We start from the raw sequence: 19274 nt of genomic DNA on the forward strand, positions 1-19274 counted from the left end.
TTGTGATGCAATCATTACAGAGTATAGACAGTTTCATTGCATGGCCCAGAACCAGAGGTTTTAATTGTAAGTCTGCTTTCTTTGTGTCTACTTTGCCTATTGTGTGATTTACTTTTCTTCAGCAAAATTAAATTAATATGAATATGATGAATATGAGTGATGTCAGTATAGGCATCTCTAGGAATCTCTCTCAAAGTGTAAATTTACAGAAAACTGTAAATTTGGGGTGATTTGAGGATTTAATTTGTCTTGGTTCTGCAGGCTGTAATGGAGCAAAGTTGCTGTTGTGTCACTTTGAGCAGTGAGTCAATGCTATTAGACCCTGCCAAGAACATGAGGCTGCCAATGAGTCAGAACAACTGAGCTGCTACCTATGCACTAAAACAGCTCCGTAACAGGATGAGCCCCAGGCTGGCTTCACACTGTTGGAGTTAACTTGATTTAAACTTTTTTTTATGCTTCAACTGAAGTAGTGTAATGCATGGCAACACCGGGACTCCATTGAAAAAAACCCAAAAAAACAACAGCTCCTGGCGCATATAGTGTGAATGTACCTTTTGAGCCGAGAAGAATATGTCTTTGTTTTTTTATACAGCTTGGTCTTCTTGAGTTTCCTTTTCATCAACTGTTATATTTTCCACTGCTTTGAACTGACAAAAAAAGATCAGAGTTGTGGAATGTTTTGAGCCTTTGTGGGGCATTGTGTTCTCTGTTTTGTTCAGCGAGGAGCAAGGAGGCCAACCATTCATTCCCAATAACAACAGGAGGGTGACATTTGAGTGCCATTATAAACGGCTGGCTGTCAGAAAGCATGACATTTGACACATAATGAACAATATAGCCGTATAGAGCCATTGAAGTGTATAATAGACTATGTTTTCATCAACAGCATCCAATATGTCTTATATGAATATATGCTGGCATCAAGGACCAAGGAAACGCCTTCATCTTCTATTAAAATTCTGATTGACTTAAATTGTTAAATAAGCATAAATGTGTTATTTATCTATTGTGCCTAATTGATATGACAAAATATGTGTTCAAATGTGAAAGCTAAACACTAGCTTTAAATGCAAAACATGTGTTACTCCCTTCGTTGATCTTCAAAATGACTTTGTCATGAAATTGTAAGAATGATTTATTTCATGAGTATGATGTTTGGCATGAAAGTACCCTTTTGATTCTGTTTTATGAAGGCGTCTAGGCATTTGAAATGTTATTCTTTGTTCCTTATTAAGGGAATACAAGTGTGGGTGGCTATCAAGGTCTTATCAAGTTACTATAATGCTTTATGTGGACAGGATGTGAAGATGACATTGACTGCCATTCTGAGCAGGAGGCATGCGTTAGAATATATCTACAGTATCACTCAAATGTCTCCACAGTTGGCTGCAGTTCATTCAATGATTTAGAATGAACAGTATTCAGAATATTTCTTTTTATGATGTGAACCTATTTGGCCTGAGATCTGTGTCAAGAAGGTCCCATAAATGTCATATTTCATGCCGTGCCAATCCACTTTTCAAGCAACGGATTAATCCTCAGTGTGCCTCTGTCCCCATATGTTCAAATAAATGCTATACTTGTATATTGTTTATGGGAGTGACCTGTAGATCTTTTGACAAAATATTGCAAGCAGCGAGTGAAAATCTTTCAAAAATGATTAGAAAAAGGTATGAGGCAACAACATCATGTTCTTTATTCTGCAGAAGGGGAGTCAGTTCACACAACAAAGATATACTGTACCCTCTGCACATTTATATCATTCATCTTGTATCCCTCATGTTTCCATTAACCATTAGCAAATCATCACTTGCTATGTTCTTATGATTTTATAATGGTTAGTAAGGTTAGTTTTATTTGTTTGGAGAAAGCTTGCACAGAACTCCCTCACCATACCCAGACTCCCTCCATCTAGTCCAGTATTACAATTATTGACATTGCTGACTAGTTTTTGTATTAGTGAATATAGCATTACTATTGGTAAATATACAGACACTACATATAATTATAGTTTATGATTGGTCCCCACATTTTAACTTTGATATGGCTATGTGACAGCAACGTTTACAAGTGACACTCATGCCAAACCCAGATTGTGCTGGTTGACAGAAACAGGTGTATTGTTGAGGTGACCAGAGTTGCAATGCCCAACAGGAGAGTCATGGTGACGAGGCACCATGCATCAGCGAGGAAAACCTTCAAAGAATAGTTGCACTTTAGAATGCATCTCGTAAATCCAGAATGACATGAAGCTACTGCTCAAGGCTCTGTTTCCTCCTGACTGATGCTTCCCCTCAGCGTTCATCTCACACTTTAAGTGATGTTTGTTTTTAACTGTCAGTCTATTGTTATCTTCTCTGCATGATTTATAGTTAATTTGATAGTTGGGAAAAATAAACTAAATCTGTCTGTGCACAGTGTACTAGGTGGATAATGTTGCACTCCTTGGCTTGAAGTCATGCTTGGAAATGCATTTTCCATTGTGCGCATTTCAGGTTCAATACAAGCTCACTTTTCACTCTCCTTGTATTGGGTCAACTTGTTTTTATTTCAAAATTAGTCACTAGGATACATATTTAATTAGTCTCTTGACTGTACCAGGCATGCGCCCACAGGGATTTCTGGAGGATAAAAAGTAAAAAAGAAATAGAATTTTCGATCCCTGTGGGTCACATGACAGAAAAAGACTGGTGGCACTACTTATGATATACTGATGAATGTATTGTTGATGGGATTTTTCATATGCAAACATAACTGCTAATGGTGGATAAAACATTTAATAAAAATTGGAGCACTCCGCTGTCTCACAGCATTCACAACAAAAGAGGCACTGGCCATGTCTGTTACACACTGAAGGCTCACCATGTCTGTTATACACTGAAGGCTAGCCATTCATGCAGTTTTATTTCACAGTATCTGTTCACAGGTTTCCAGGTAAGCTGGTCTGCATTTCACAAGTGGGACTTTCCTCATTGGGGCCTGGCCCAGTAAAAAAAAACTTTCACTCTTGCTGTCCTTTTCCCACAGAGACGGAGGTGGTGTACCGGAATAGGGACGGCCACGTCATCAAATTCAATGTGGCCACGAATGAAACGGAGATCCTGTTGAAGAACAGCATCTTTGTGAGTACCGTCTCTCTGCCTCGCCGCGGTTCTCTCTCATCTGCGCTGAATAGCTCTGCACTCTCGTACCCCGCGTCCTTTACCGCCGTCTCCATGGGCTGACGGAGTGTCTAAGGATGCCTTTTTTAATGTGCATCCTGTCACAGTTCAGTAATTATGACCCATAAAATACTGTTTCTTTCTTACGCGACGTGTTATGTAATGCATTAAGCAGGTGTAACTTCAACCCAAAAATAGTTACTTCAGTCTCTTAGTCACTGTAGACTATTCTATGGATCACAGCTACTGCAGTTGAGGGAACTGTATAAAAAAAAGGTTTGGAAAACGGACTGCCACCGGTGATCTAGAGGGGAGAGCGTACCTGATGCCCCCTACTAGACTACAATGTGTGCAGTCAGGAGTGAAATAACTGCAGTCAGTCTTTCTGTGGCAACCCACCCCCACCCCTACTAGCAAACCGTAGATACAGTAATGATGCTTCTAAAGTTAATCACAATAACATTTACACAAAGTTTCATGTATTCTCGCTGAATTAAATAATTGAAACCGGAGTACACAACCTGGTCTTGACCTTTGAGTAAGACCAGTAAATGGGAAGGGCATAAGACCAGGCTGGTTGCAGTAATTTTTAACAATATATGATAATACAATATCACACACTTTGTTGATTCCATGTTTGCTAAAACTACATATTGATTGTCAGTAGTTCAACTGTGTCAGTAGTTCTCTAGTATGTATTAGAGAAGATGGATTACTGTATGTGTATTGGTATGCATCCAACATTTTTGATAAACAAATGAACAATTAATTACATTTCATGTAGCATAGAATGGCACAGTGTTGGGGAAAAGCACAGCAAAGAGAATAATCACTGAAGTAATGACTCTCTGAATATTTAACAGGAATAAACTGAAATCAGGTGTTTCCAAAGGGTTACGGAGTGACATTTCAATTCCAAGATTACAGGAAAATAACTCACACACAGTACACCCATGTATTTATATACAATGTGATAATTGAGGTGTGAATTTTTACATTATGTTCCATGACATACAGTGTATGATGAGGTCAGTATTCTGAAATGTTTCTTAAATGGTCTTTAAGTTGTGGTCTGTAGCTGAAAACAAAGAAAACACTTCCCATCTGCATCCCTTAGTGATTGTGAAAAATGTCTTTCTAATTGGTCCCTTGTGTTAAAAAGCTTTCACATAGCAATAGCACTCCTGGAGATCGCTCTGATGTAGCAGACATTTGGGGAACATCTGAGCCACTACGAAGAATGCATTGCGCAATTTACAGCGTTACCTGTCCATGCTGTCAATGACAATGACTTTTACAGACATCTTAATACTCCAGCTCATATTAGAGGCAGATGTGTCCCCTTCCTGGAGCTCGTCTCCTGTTGTTGTGGCAGCAGTGCTGTGGTGTTGCTCAGGGTCCCCTGTCGCCTGAGTGTTTTACTAATTCACATTTTCAAGTAGAATTACATTTATTTCTCTTTTGCAGTCACTGTACAGTAGCTGTCAAATTAACGTTCAGTTTCTGGCAAAGCTGTCATGTCAGCCTTCTTTGTAGCATTCTGCCTTGGTGATCCTCCTCACCCAGTCTGTATGCTGATAAGTCACCATCCAGACTGGTTAAAGCAGGATTGTGAGGAAATTGTATTTTAGGGGGAAAAGGCATTGTTACACAGTGAATATATTTTGTGTATTTTTCAATAGCACTCTTTCTTTATTTTTCAGGTTTCTTATCAATTCACAAAGTACTCGGTTTCTCCAGACTTGAAATATGTGCTTTTTGCCTTTGATGTAAGACAGGTAAGTGTCAATTACTATATTGTCTGTATTTATACTCATACACAAGAGTTTAACTTAATAACCACCAATATAAAACAAGACGGTGCCAAAAATGTTATGTATTCATCCGACTTGTTATTCACAATTTATGGAAACACTGTGCCTAAAGAATAATTTTAGTACTCTTAAAATGTTGCCCTTTCTCCCATTATTATTTTCTCTGAGACATTTGGAACACTCTGGGATTTTTTTCTCAATAATTTTTTTTGTGATTTGGCTCTGTACTCCACAATTTTATATTTGTAATTAAGCAATTCACATTGGGTAAAATGCACATTTTCATCATGTAGAAATTACACTTGTTATACATGTTCCTCCTATTTCAGGCTGCCATAATAGTTGCGACAAGGGTGTTTCTGATTAGTCAGGTGTGTTTAATTAGTTCCTTAGTGCAGGTGTAACAGTGCTTAGAGTATCTGGTCTCGATTATAGGCTTTTGATTGCCTTCGAAGTCTGTTATTGACCAGAGTTGTGCCAAGGAAGCCATTATGAGGCTGAGAAATAAGAAAAAAAAATAAACAGTCAGAGACATTGGCCAGACAATAGGCCGACCAAAATAAACTGTTTGGAACATCACAAAACTTAATCACAGCTTCTGTATCAACAAAAGAAAAAAGCGACCGCCGCAAAACTCAATCTGAACTGAGGAACTAACTATCTCCTCGGCCGTGGTAAATAAAGCGCCCAGCAGGGACTGAAGATGCTGCCACTGAAGGGGGCTGGGTTAATCCCCCGCCTGGACTGGCTTTCCTAATGCCTGATAAATGCATTCATTACAATTATTAACAAAAGCAACTCCTTTTCAAAAGCTGAGACAATTAATTTTAAAAAAGATAATATTAACAATTACATTTGCCTCTAATAAAAATAGGAAATGTCCTGCTGTGTCTAACAACAGACGTTTATAAAATCGTTTTGAAATCTTCATTTTCAAATTCAGAAGGCTCAACGCTGTATGGGTTGATGCGACCAGCATGTTACATCTCACTTCACAGACGGATGTGATGCCAGCGTTGTATTATTACTATTACTATTAACTTATTTTTCTGATTATATTGTGTGTTAAACTTGTTTTTGGAATGAAACAGACATGAGTTTCAAACCAAACCACTGCACCATGCTTACCACCCAACAGCTCTGTGTAAGACTTCTCGTCAATGGCCTTTGTCGGTTTTCATTGCTTTGGCATCTAGCATTAATATAATAGCAGTGTCACAAATAAGAGGTGACACTGATGTTCCAGTAATATAGAGATATGTGTTGCTCTGTAAGATGGCTCTCAGACAAATAGAGAATAATCCACATAATCAGAAATCCAAACTGACTTTCAGTTAATTCAATGTGTTTGTGTCTGTGTGCATGTGCGTGTGTGTGTGTGTGTGTGTGTTAGCTGGACATTTCAGCTCAAAGTAGTGGCAACAAAGTATGATGCAAGTCTTAACATCATCTGCATCTTGGATAGTTACGCTGTGAATTGGTTAGCTTACCGTGCATTCTGTATTATAGCTAGCAAGCTCACTACAAGTGCTGAATGTGTCAACTTACAAAATCATGCTCCCCTGGTACCACCAAAATGTTTATCTTTCAAATTAGGTTGATGTGCCTGGTTTGTTTAACCCTCCTATTATGGCCGGGGTCAATTTGAACCCATTCAGTGTTTGGCATCTCTTAAAAACCAGTTAACCTTTTTTGATACTGTATGATGTTTGTTTTGTATGATCCTGATTTGACGCAAAACATAACTCATAAACTCTTAACATTATAGGAGGGTTAAATGTTCCCGGTCAAATCCAAAAAGGATGAAACTTTATGAAGCTCATCAATCAACACTGTGACTAGTTAGGGAGATCATCCTTTAAGTGAATTTTGTATTGAGGATAAGTTAATGCAAACCTCACCAAACAATTTATTTCTTAGTACTCAATAAATCAGTATTCCAGTCAGGTTTTGCTAATTAGAAACTGAATTTAATATCAAAATCAATGCATGTGCATTTTTTAATACAGCTCAGCCCACTGTCAAAAAATTTTTTTTTTCATATTTTATCTCGGCCTGAAAAAAAGAACTTCTGGTAATTACATGACAATAATTTAAGCAAGATATGACCACTAATTATGTATACATTTGGTTGATGTAACTAATGGGTTAGTTGTGTGTGAGGCAATCACACATTTTATATGTACTTTAATTGCATATTTTGTCTCATTGACCTCTTTACTCAAACCACAAATCCCACCCTACTCTGTAATGTAATTAGACTACACAAGCATGAAGCACAATTACACGCCGCATTTGTTTGTGTTCACACATAGCACTGCTGCAGTGGGGCTTGTGCATATCTTCACTAAAGCACATTCACTGCCAATCTGAAAGAAAGAATAACGATTTATTCTTTTAAATTGTGGCTGTAATTTGGTGTGGTTTTGCCCTGCGCCCACAGTAAATACCCTGGCAAAACTTAGCGAGGCAGAGGTGTTGGGATGGGAATATCAATGGAATGAAGTTTAGCCCTGAGTGGACAGCTTTGTGGGATAATGGTAGATGTAATAGGCTTTTCACCCCTGTGGTTCTCACTGTTAACAGTCTTCCTCGCCGTCTTACCCACTGGAAAACATCCATCCATTATCTTATCCTGAACAGGGTCGCAGGGGGGCTGGAGCCTATCCCAGCATACATTGGGCGAAAGGCAGGAATACACCCTGGACAGGTCGCCAGTCCATCGCAAGGCACACACACCATACACTCACACACTCATACAATCATACAATCATACCCACGGGCAATTTAGACTTTCCAATCAGCCTAACCTGCATGTCTTTTGACTGTGGGAGGAAACCGGAGTACCCGGAGGAAACCCACACAAACACGGGGAGAACATGCAAACTCCACACAGAGAGGTCCCAGCCGACCGGGATTCGAACCCAGGACCTCCTTGCTGTGAGGCAGCAGTGCTACCCACTACACCATCCGTGCTGCCCCACTGGAGAACAGGAATACATCACGGTTTCAGTTAGGAAGAGGGAGATGCATCAGGATCCCAGATAGCTTTGTTTTGTTTTATTGTTTTTTTTTAATTTACTGTGTTTATTTGGTACAAACTTGAGTGAAGTGCAATCCACCAAGCATTTTTACATGTTTACTTTTGTTTGTTTGTTGTTTGTGTGTTTGCGTTAATTGGCAGCTATGTGCATAGCAATTCATTTTATAATTTATATTAGGTGGCGATACTCTCCTAATTATGAAGGGTATATACAAAATTAAATGTGTCCTCTGCAATGGAAAGGATCAACAACTCTGCACATTAACAGTATATTAATTTTAATTACATTCATGTCTGTGCCCACATTATTTTTCTCTTTTTTCTTAGTTATTATGTGTTCATAGACAGGTTAAAACAGGTTAAGATTTTCATTCCTCTTATTGGTGTGTTCCTCACAATAACAGTTGGCCATTACAATCTGAATCCAATGTAAAGTGTGCTTAAATGTGAACTAGTTGCTAATGCCAAATGAAAGACAAATAAAACATCTTTGTAAACAGAAAAGTTAAGCACAGAAATCTTTCTGATCTCTTTCCTCACACACTATGTTATAGTTAGTAGTGTATTTGCTTCCGGAAATGGATATGATCACCTACATACACAAAAAATTCTGATATTAAAGAAGCCTCCTCTAGGGGTATTAAGCCAGGTCTTCTGATTCATGTTTCTCATAACTAATCAAATATTTAGGATTTAATAGGCCATTTGCTAATGCACAGAATCCAGGGGAATCATGGATTTGAAAGATATGAGAACATGTGTTAGGGGACTGAAAGGGTTTGAAATTTTCACCTAAATGGGTCCAGACAAAGGGAGCTTGCCAATTGTGCTGGAGTAACATACTCCAACTCTGGCAGAGCCCAATGATAAGACACTCTTATCTTGTTATCCCTTATTCAGGAGAGATTAAGCATGATAAATTCTCATAATCTCCCTGCTGCCGGGATGTGAAGCTTGTGTTATAACACCGGGCATCTTGTAATGCTCTTGACGATGTTAGTTTAAATCCACCAGACATTGGCCTTGTTCATCTGCAGTCTTGGCATTTAAAATGAGCGCCAGGAATGGAAGAGACTTGTAAACGAATATGTATTAGATGGAGATAAACACGGAGAAAATGAGATTCAAACTTAACTGTTAGAAATATGACATGAACGAAAATACACTCAGTGAACACATTATTAAATAGACCTATACACTAGCTTGCTAATGCAACAAAATAATCAGGCAGCAACTAAATGCATAAAAGCGTGCAGACAGTCAAGAGGTTTAGCTGTTTTTTCTGACCAAATGTCAGAATGGGGAAGAAATGTGATCTAAGTGACTTTGACCATGGAATGATTGTTGGTGCCAGACAGGGTGGTTTCAGTATCTCAGAAACTGCTGATCTCCTTGGATTTCCACATACAACAGTCTCTTGAGTTTGCAGAGAATGGTGCGAAAAAACAAACAGAACATCCAGTTAGCAGCACTTCTGTGAGCATCTCTGAACACACAACACATCAAACCTCTAAGCTACAGCAGCAGAAGACCAATACGTCTAAAAAATAAGTCTAATTATAAGTCTAATAAATGCCTAATAAAGTTCTCAGTGAGTGTTAGTCATGTTTTTGTTTTTTTAAATGGGGCAGCATTGTTTCCAACCTGAAAGGGTGTGACTAGATCCAGAGACAAAGGCAATTTCTTATTTAATTCACCATGTTATTAATTCATCATCAAGCATTGTTTTTTTCCTTTCCATAAAAAATAGGACACATGCAAAAAAAGAGGCACTAAATTCCCAGCAAAATAACCTTTCGCACCATCTACTAGTGACATTTATCTGCAGGAAGTCACAACTGAGAACATTCAGGCTGCCCACTAATGACCACTGTCTGAAGAAAGTGGCCTTTGTGGAGACCCTGGATGCTTTTGTCTCCGGGGGGCCGCAGCTGTTTCCTGTACTCAATAAGCAGAGAATTGTGAAAAGTGAGTTGTACGGTGCAGCGAAAGCAGCCAGGCCTCAGTGATTAAGGGATAAATAAGACTGAATGGGGTTCTTTGGCCTGGCGACAACCAAAAGAGGAGCCATGCCTCAGGGAAGGAGAGCCGGATTCATCAGCCTCTCCCCGTGACCTTTCTCCCCGCCTGGTCCCCGGGAACAGGGGAGAGCCACTCTCCCCCTCGCTGCATTTTAGGTCGCTTGGAAAACGCTCCGGTTTCCAGGAGATGGATACCCTCCGAGTGGTTTGAAGTATACGCTAGGCCTCAGCCAGTACTCCCTATCGATTTTGCCCTCTTTGTTTACAAGTGGGTCGATACTGATGGAGGACCCAGAGACAATGAAAGGTATTTTTTGGAGGCTCATAGATCTGACTGAAACGGCTAATGCATTGTGGTGATTGCAGGTGACCGTTCCCCATGGGAGCTATCCTCCGGTTTCAGTTTCATCTCAGGGACCCGGCAACCTCTGAAGGAGAGGCTCTGTGCATCATTGTGATTATATGCCACGGCTGTGTTATTTTAAGTATGCTGTGTGTGTGTGTGTGTGTGTGTGAGAGAGAGAGAGAGAGAGAGAGAGAGAGAGAGAGAGGGATAGAGAGGGAGAGTGAGAAAGGGCAAGAGGGAGAGGAAGCTTTTTGAGTAATTGTGTATGTATGTTTAGTTTTGCATTCATGGCTATGCATGAGTAAGCACATTTGTGTGTGTGCATGTGTGTGTGTGCCTGCTTGCGTGCATGTACATGTGCAAGTGGGGGTTGAGTCACTTATTCAGTTATGTAGTTTTGTAGTGCTGTTTCAGGTAATTGGATGAGCTTAAGGGTAATTACTTGGAATTCATAATTAAGGTCTCACTTACTAATTAACCCTAAAGTCTATCTGGCTCCTGTAGCATTGTAATAAGTGACATGTGTCCACATGGTTTAGCAATATTCATTCATTCATTCATTATCCTAACCCACTTATCCTGAACAGGGTCGCAGTGGGGCTGGAGCCTATCCCAGCATTCATTGGGCAAAAGGCAGGAATACACCCTGGACAGGTCGCCAGTCCATCACAGGGCACACATACCATTCACTCACACACTCACGCCTATGGGCAATTTAGACTCCAATCAGCCTAACCTGCATGTTTTAGGACTGTGGGAGGAAACCGGAGTACCTGGAGGAAACCCACGCAAACACAGGGAGAACATGCAAACTCCGCACAGAGAGGCCCTGGCCGATAGGGATTCGAACCTAGGACCTCCTTGCTGTGAGGTGGCAGTGCTACCCACTGCACCATCCCTGCCGCCTGGTTTAGCAATAGCTACATGCCAATTCCACATAACATAAAAATCTTTTTTGCAGAATAAATTATCCTAATAATTTGCTTTCCTAATAGGTGGGTATTGCTCATAATTGCTACGTACAGTTTCAGTTTCAATTTTGTGAATAGGCAGGTTTGTATTTTCTGTCATTAGTAATTATAATCCGAACCAACAGAGCAATATTTATAAGCGCCCATATTCTTTCAATTAGTATTCTGTTGTCTCACCAATAGTAGATTTTCTCATACAATTGTTGGATGTTCACCAGTAACAAAACCATCACTCGCACTGAGTGACACCTTAGAAAAGTTGAAGTACCTTTTTCAACCTTCAGCTGTAGTCATAGAGTTTGATTGAGTCTGTCACTGTGGGCAAGGCCACTCCACAGTTATGCACTTTACTATTGAATTCGCAGTGCAAAATGAGAGAACAGGGTGATTCAGGAAAGTAAATAAATATATAATACACTCCCAGTGACAGCAACTACAAAGAGAATTATATTTTAAGCATAACAATTCCTAATTTGATCCCAGTTTGTTGCTTTCTTGCTCTGCATGCTGATAGAGCAATATCATCTTTCCCTATTTTGTTGGGGAATTAGTGTCACAATTGAAGTTTGTTTCATGTCTGATGGGATTATTAATAGGATAAACCATTTAGAGAGCTACAATATAGTTCCTCTGTGATGCATATCAGATAGATTGTGTGCTGAGATTTGATTGTGTGGGTGATTCACTTTGGACGCAAAGCAATTTGGCTCTTAATTTATATAATGGCTGTTAATTATTTCCCCTCATTTTCATAAATGGTGGAAGATTTTAACTTTGTTAATTTTAAGCTTCAATTTAAAAAATGGTGCTTAAAAGCATAAGAATATTATTTATAACTCTTTAAGGAGATAAATTGTGATGGATCAAGTTACTAATCTATTGCATTTATGATGCATTCCAAAAATAATCCTTTATCTTCAAGTATATTTACTATTGTTTGGCTTATACAGTAAGTTGAACAGTAAAAGCCTGGATGCAAATCATATTTTGGTCTCATTGTATGGTACTGATAGGCTATTCTACATTTGTTTTTGTTTTTGTGTAAATTTGTAATGTAATCAACAATGGTTGTGTAAGTCAAACAAGATGAAAAGCGTGTTACTGTCAAACCAGGATTCACATAACTTGGAATTCAATGGGACACACCTTAACTGTACCTGTAACTCTCCAAGCATGCCCCTGTCATCTCCACTTGTGCCACTGGAAATTCAAGCCTACAGATCTCAAGCCAAGATTGGACTGTCTTCATGGTTATCGTTCCTACTGTTCAGCTATCTGGCTCTGAAAGCATATGAAATATGAACTTTTGGAGCTAATCATATACAATAGCTACTTTTCATTTGGTAGCTATGTAGCATTGTCTTCTCAATGGAACACTTTGATGGTTGTACAGTAAGAACAGATCCATCAAAATGGTATCAGTCTCATCCCTGATAACAGTTTGTGTTCACTTAGCAAGTTGTACAGTAAGAACAAATCCATCAAAAATGGTATCAGTCTCATCCCTGATAACAGTTTGTGTTCACTTAGCAAGTTGTTCAGTAAGAACAGATCCATCAAAAACGATATCGGTCTTGTCCCTGATAACAGTTTGTGTTCACTTAGCAAGTTGTAGAGTAAGAACAGATCCATCAAAATGGTATCAGTCTCATCCCTGATAACAGTTTGTTTTCACTTCAAAGTTGTTTAGACCTCAGAGGATCCTCCCTTCAGGAATATTTTATTTTGTTAACTTCCCCACTGTATTAATGACAGTTTCCTCCCATAATCTTCTCTTGGAACTAAAATACAAATTGATATGGTTTGTTCTATTTGGATGTTTACTCATTTAAAGCCAAAATGATAATTTTCTTCCTCGTTCCTGTGTACTGTAGCCATGTATCCATACACTTATGGCCATTGTCTCTACCTGGTCTTTCTGTCCAATTACTGACTTGATGTTAATGATACTGTGGTCATTGACACATTCCACTCTGCAAAACAGTGACTGTTGAATGTCATTCTGTGACAGAGGGCACATACCAGTTTCCACACTAATTATGCTATTGCTAAACATACGGACGGTATTCTTAATTTACTCTCACTTTGTTTAAATGCATAAAATATGAATGACAACTGATTGACTTTAAACCTTCTTCTCTGAACTGTCCAACACCTTCGATATTTAAACTTTTTCAATTGCACATGACTCACTTGAGCATTTATTTGTACAGTAAGTGAAATTACCGATTGAATCCTGGTTCAAGTAAACAGCCCTTTCAGTTCTGTTTGATATGTTGAACCAAGTGCTTTCCCAAAGAGCACCTTTTCAGGAGAATTGTATGTTACCTGGAGAGGATGCTAGAATAGCCAGGGTCAATTAGAGGGCTGAATTAGGGCCTCCACAAATGACATTTGACATTTGGCCCAAAATAGTGCTGTTTCTCCCTGAATATACAGTACTAATCAATCAAAATATGAATTGTAGCATGTGTGGAACCTCACTCCCCTGTACCAGACCGGACAGATTTATTTTCTAGCGCAGTAAGGCGTGCGTTGTAGCGCTGTGTGAGGCTCCGTGCTGGAGTCCCTCTCCTGCGCCTTTGAAGACCTTGCATGCTTAATCATGGCATTTAATCTCAAGGCTCACATTCCCAGTCATGCATCGCACAATGTCAGCTAGATGAAGCAGCGTCTCTGTAATTTTCCCAGCCTTGATCCTTGTGGCCTCCTGCTACGAATCTCGGCAAAAGCATGTCCTGAATGAGATTGGTCCTCTTAATCACAAGGAAGATTCAATAAAAGTCACCTTGACTCCCGTTGAAGTCTCCTGAAGAGGAGAAACCGAGGCATTAAGAAATTGTTTCATGGGGAAAAAAATTATAAAGGAAGATCACAGCAAACAGAAAAAAGGCTGTACTGCTAACTTATTTTACGAAAGCCACTTCCACCACACCTCTTTGACCAGGAAATATTGCTGTGATTAATTCAATCTTTGAAAAGCTTTGACCTTCCAGCTGACCCTGAAGTGATAAGAAGGGGGTGAAGCTCCATTATCTCTCACAGAACCGGTGGCCAGGGGTATAATTAATAACCGGTAAGGTCAAGCCAAGTCTGTTTGAGGAAATCAAAGAAATGCATATTCAGATTAATATTTTTCAACCCAGAAATCCCACAAACAACTGCTGCTGGCAACATAATTACTATTGACTTCAGGGTGTCTATGCCGGTATACTTTCCAGCAAAATTTCAAACTTTAGAAGCTTTCTTCATTGATGTTTTCAATGTGCCCAAACTTTCTTCTTTTGCCCCTGTTCTACATCAATCACAACTTGGTAAAGGTGTCAGAAGGTTGATGTTGAGACATTGAGAAACATTGGTTGGGGGGGACATGGTGGCCTTTTCATCAATCCCTCATTTTGCCAGCAGTGTTATTTCTGAGGGGAGCGCAGGTCAATCATCAATCTCGTCACCTTGTCCGTCTCTAGTCCTCCTGACTAGGCAAGGGCTTACTGGAACAGTATGTTATTCGCCATCCCATTGAATGGCGTTTTCAATTGAAAAAGTTGTTTTTAATTCCACACATCCATCCCTTTTCATGGCATCCCTTTCAGTCTCCTCCACCAGACTATTCCTGTTAATAGTCATATATCAAATGCCCAGCTTGGCAGCGGGTACTTTATTTGTGTGTACTGACAGCCAAGCCAAACATTGGCTTCTGTGAAGCTAATCCTTCCTTCAGAGGGGGATGAGGAGCCTCAGTACTTCAGGGCCATGACTGCTGTCTAAATGAGATGATCTCTCATTTTGTGAATTTATGTTAAGGATTGCCCCCAACGGTCTCACACTTCCTGTTCTATGACTTGGTGAGAGGCTGGGACACTTTTATATCTATGGTGTCTTTTTTTCCTTAACAAATTTTGCATTCGAATACCCCTGCTTTCGTTTGAAGATATCAGTAAATTCATTGTGAAATACTAAGTGGAATTATTTGTTACGAACAACAAAGGCGGTGAAATAGAATTAAATATGCAGGCATTGTCACTGTCTTGAGTAATATAGACAAATACAAGGCGATAACATTGCACATGGTCTACCTTTTTAAGGCAGAAAATATGAGTACATTATATTGGGGATTAATCATTGGAAAGAAAACACATCTGACAAACAGTTACGTACATTTAGTGGGTGGGTGATTTTGAAAAGAATCACAAGGGTTCTGCAGCTAATTGGTGTATGCTAATAATTCAAATTCTGTTCCATCACTCTTCCACTCTGCGAACGTAATTCAGCTCAAATGGAGGATTGAGAAAACATCTGGATACAAATGGGCTGTGAAATTCAAAATAAGAAACTGAAAAAACATTTGAAATAGTACCGGAAATAGAACAATGTCTGTTGGTAAGCTTCTATGAACACACACGCACACACATGCACGCACACACAGAGAGAAAAATAATAGCATTTTAAATGCATTTTCCTGCATTTCTTTCTTCAATTTCAAATATTTTGGGGTCGTATTTAAACATTTGCAAACTTACTTGAGTACCTGATTGTAGAAAATTGTGTGTGCATATGCAGAATCATTGCGCGTGTGTGTATGTGCTGATTAGCACATTGGAGTAATGCAAAGCAGGTTCTCTGACAGAATTGTCTGCCAATCTCTCACTCTTTCTCTCACTGCAATCTGACTGTTACATTATCACATCTCTGGGGCCTCTGGAGTAATATAGACAGATATATCAATATGAAAGTTCAATGCACAAAAGACAGAAGCAGTTGAATAGCTTTTTGTGGTGTTGTGCTCCTGGGTTTTCAAAATGTTCTCTGAAGGGTTCTGTGATTTAATTTCACTGATAGAATGCAAGCATTTTTCTTCAGCATCTGTCATCCATGTAAATTGCTTTTCACAGACTCATCTCTCTCTCTCTCTCTCTCTCTCTCTCTCTCACTCTCTCAATTTTTTCAATTCAATTCAAATGAATGTATTGGCATGAAATACAAATGTACTAATTGTACTTATTACATATGCATATGTTGTGCAAGTAAGGAGGAAGTGCATCTCTGTTTCTACCTCTCCTGCCGTGCAGTGACCACATATTTTCTCTTCTTTTGGTAACCATTAGTTTTTGTATCTGCCTTTTTCAATTGCTTGTGTTTGGTTACTGAGCATGTGCTTGGTCAGGATACATGTTCTCTGTTTAGGGCCCGATTTTGGGATTGTGTTTCTTTGTTCCAATGGTCCAGATAGGAGTTTTGATTTGGTTGATTCTAATGGGCAGTTAGTCTAGAAAGGTTCAGAACCAGCTGACTGAGGGGATACTTTTCTGGGCCTCTTGGGTTTGGAGTGCCATGAATTGTACGTTTGCAGGACTTTTTAGATCAATAAAATTAAATGCCCTTTTCTGAATTTGAATGAGAACTGTAAATCTGCATAATTTAGGGGCATTTCTATGTACTAGTATGTTTTTACGGAATTCTGCATGCAGGGTTTCTGTTGGATGCTTCTCCCATCTAGTGGGAGACTGAGTGGACCTAATATTTATCTTCTATGTAGCATAAAGGCAGGATGACAGTGTCAAAGATTTTTGACCAGATTCTAATGAGCATGTTTATTTTATTGAATTTTCTTTTGATCGCATAGAAAGCCCTGCAGGCCTTTTCTTTAAGTGCATTCACTGCCAGGCCAAAGCTCCCTGACGCTCTGATCTTTAGTCAAAGATAGTCATAGCTTAGTGTGTGCTCTAGGTGGTGCTTCCTAGAGTAAAGAGGTAACTGCTTTTCTGAGACCTGGGCTTCTTTTGGAAGATCATAATTTTTGTCTTTGTCAAATGTACTGTCATGGCCCAGTTTTGACAGTATTTCTCCAGCAGGTCCAGATGCTGCTGTATCCCCTGTGCTGTGGGCGACAGAAGCACCAGGTCATCTGCATAGAGCAGAAGTTTAACATCTGTGTTATGTAGAGTGAGGCCAGGAGGGGACGATTGTTCCAATAACACTACTAACTCTATTAATGTTGGACTCAAACTGCAGCCCTGCCTCAGCTCTGTGTGAAGAAATTGGTTATTTTTTATTTTTATATTGAACTTGTTATTTATATAGATTGACTTAATTATGTCATACACTTTACCCCCTACACCACTTTGCAGCATTGCCAGATAATTAAATGCTTTTTTGAAGTTGATGAAACATGCAAATATTTGTCCGTAATTTTTTTTTAGTATACATGTTTGTTGATTATGGTGTGTAGGGTGTAAATATGGTCAGTTGTGAAGTGTTTTGGAAGGAAGCCAATCTGACTCTTACTTCGCTAAGGACGGCCTGTTGACGGCCGGTTGTTCAGAATACTGCAGAAAACCTTCCCCAGATTGCTGCTCACACAGATGCCTCAATAGTTATTGGGGTCAAATGTATCTCCACTTTTGTGTATTGGGGATGTAAGCCCTTGGCTCCAGATCTCAGGGAAGCAGCCTGTTTGTAGAACCAGGTTGAATAACTTAAGTAAGGCTTTCTGCAGCTCAGGGGGGCTATATTTAAGCATTTCTGTTCTGATGCTGTCAAGGCCACAAGCTTTGGGATTTTTTAAATTAGTTATTTTAGATAATTTGGCTATTCAGTGGATTCTGGTTGTCCTTGATTGTTGATTCAAGTATTTTCAGTTTTTATTGAATTTGTTTTTGTTTCAAATTGAGATCACTTTGTATATAGGCTTTTAAAATGTTTTGGTTGATTGAATCTTCTGTTTCTTCAATCAAGGACATTTTTATTTGTTTTTGTTTCTTTAGTTTTAAGGTTTGTTGATATAATGAAATAATTGCACAATATTTGAGGCTTAATTCAGGGTCTCTCTCTCTCTCTCTCTCTCTCTCTCTCTCTCTCTCTATCTCACTCCTTCACACACACATTTTGTCACATTTTTTATTTTTATGTTTGTATTTCCTGTGTATATCAATTGTTCTTGTTCAGTTTTTCATTTGTTCTGTAACTAACTGCACTTTCTTTACTTCCTGTTTTAGGTATACAGGCATTCATACACTGCATCATATATGACTTACAATATTCAAACAAGGTAAGATTCATTATTTGTCTATGTCAAAGAGAAAGTTGCTTTCAATGCATCTAATGCAGTGCTGATATAGGGAGCTTTTCAGGGACCAATATTGGCAAACAATTTTATTAAATGTGAGGGTGTGTGTGTACTGTATGTGTGTATAAATGTTAATGTACAGTATATTATCAACCCACACTGAAAAATATTTCTTCTTCCAAAAACAAGTTCCATATTAATGCGCACAAACATAATGGCTATTTTAAGGATCAGCTTACTTGCTAGAGCCTACAGCATTCAAATGACATCACAAATGACATCACACTTTGCACAACTGATCAGAAAGCCTGAGCTTTCTTTTGTCAAATAAGTAATGCTAGCTTATGAAAAACTGAATTTTTAATCTTGTCTGATTTACTGTATATTTCTAGGTGAATTGTATTCATTTTATTTTATTATATACTGTATATACTGCATACATTGAAACAGTTTTCATCCAGTTTCCAAATAAATGTCTCCATTTAATTTGAATGTTAGAAATCACCAAGTTTTTGCTGATATCTACTACACCAAAAACATTGCATTTTATTCATGCATCTTTACAGTGTTGGAACTATATTTCTTGGTGGCACTTATCAAAAGTTGTATAATGTACACATATCAAATACACATGTGTGATCCATTTACATATGTGATCAATCAAACTATATCAACAATTTTATTTTTAATTGTAACGTAATATTTATCTATGGTGCTGTGGTGTAAGCACAATGATCCACTGTAAAATATGTGGCACCCCAGGCATGTGTAGCACAACACAGATTGTTGTTTGGATCCTTCTAAATTAGAACATAAAACACATTTTGAGGGCATTTTCAGTATAACATG

At 38.8% G+C, this 19274-nt stretch overlaps 2 protein-coding genes across 3 annotated transcripts in view; one reads left to right on the forward strand and one right to left on the reverse strand.

Moving 5' to 3' along the window:
- The window catches only part of LOC133116437 (tubulin alpha-8 chain-like), a 247914-nt gene extending 234275 nt beyond the window's left edge, over nt 1-13639 (reverse strand). The window contains exon 1 of the mRNA XM_061225959.1: nt 13634-13639. The gene's annotated coding sequence lies outside the window, so the exon portion shown is untranslated. The remainder of the gene's footprint in view (nt 1-13633) is intronic.
- The window catches only part of LOC133116435 (inactive dipeptidyl peptidase 10-like), a 182460-nt gene that overhangs the window by 137226 nt on the left and 25960 nt on the right, over nt 1-19274 (forward strand). For both annotated transcript variants that reach the window (XM_061225955.1, XM_061225957.1), the window contains exons 4-6: nt 3031-3125; nt 4868-4942; nt 18355-18407. In XM_061225955.1, the coding sequence (XP_061081939.1) occupies nt 3031-3125; nt 4868-4942; nt 18355-18407 (223 nt within the window). The remainder of the gene's footprint in view (nt 1-3030; nt 3126-4867; nt 4943-18354; nt 18408-19274) is intronic.

The sequence above is a fragment of the Conger conger genome, chromosome 17 (genome assembly GCF_963514075.1).
Source record: "Conger conger chromosome 17, fConCon1.1, whole genome shotgun sequence".
Taxonomy (NCBI): Eukaryota; Metazoa; Chordata; class Actinopteri; order Anguilliformes; family Congridae; genus Conger; species Conger conger.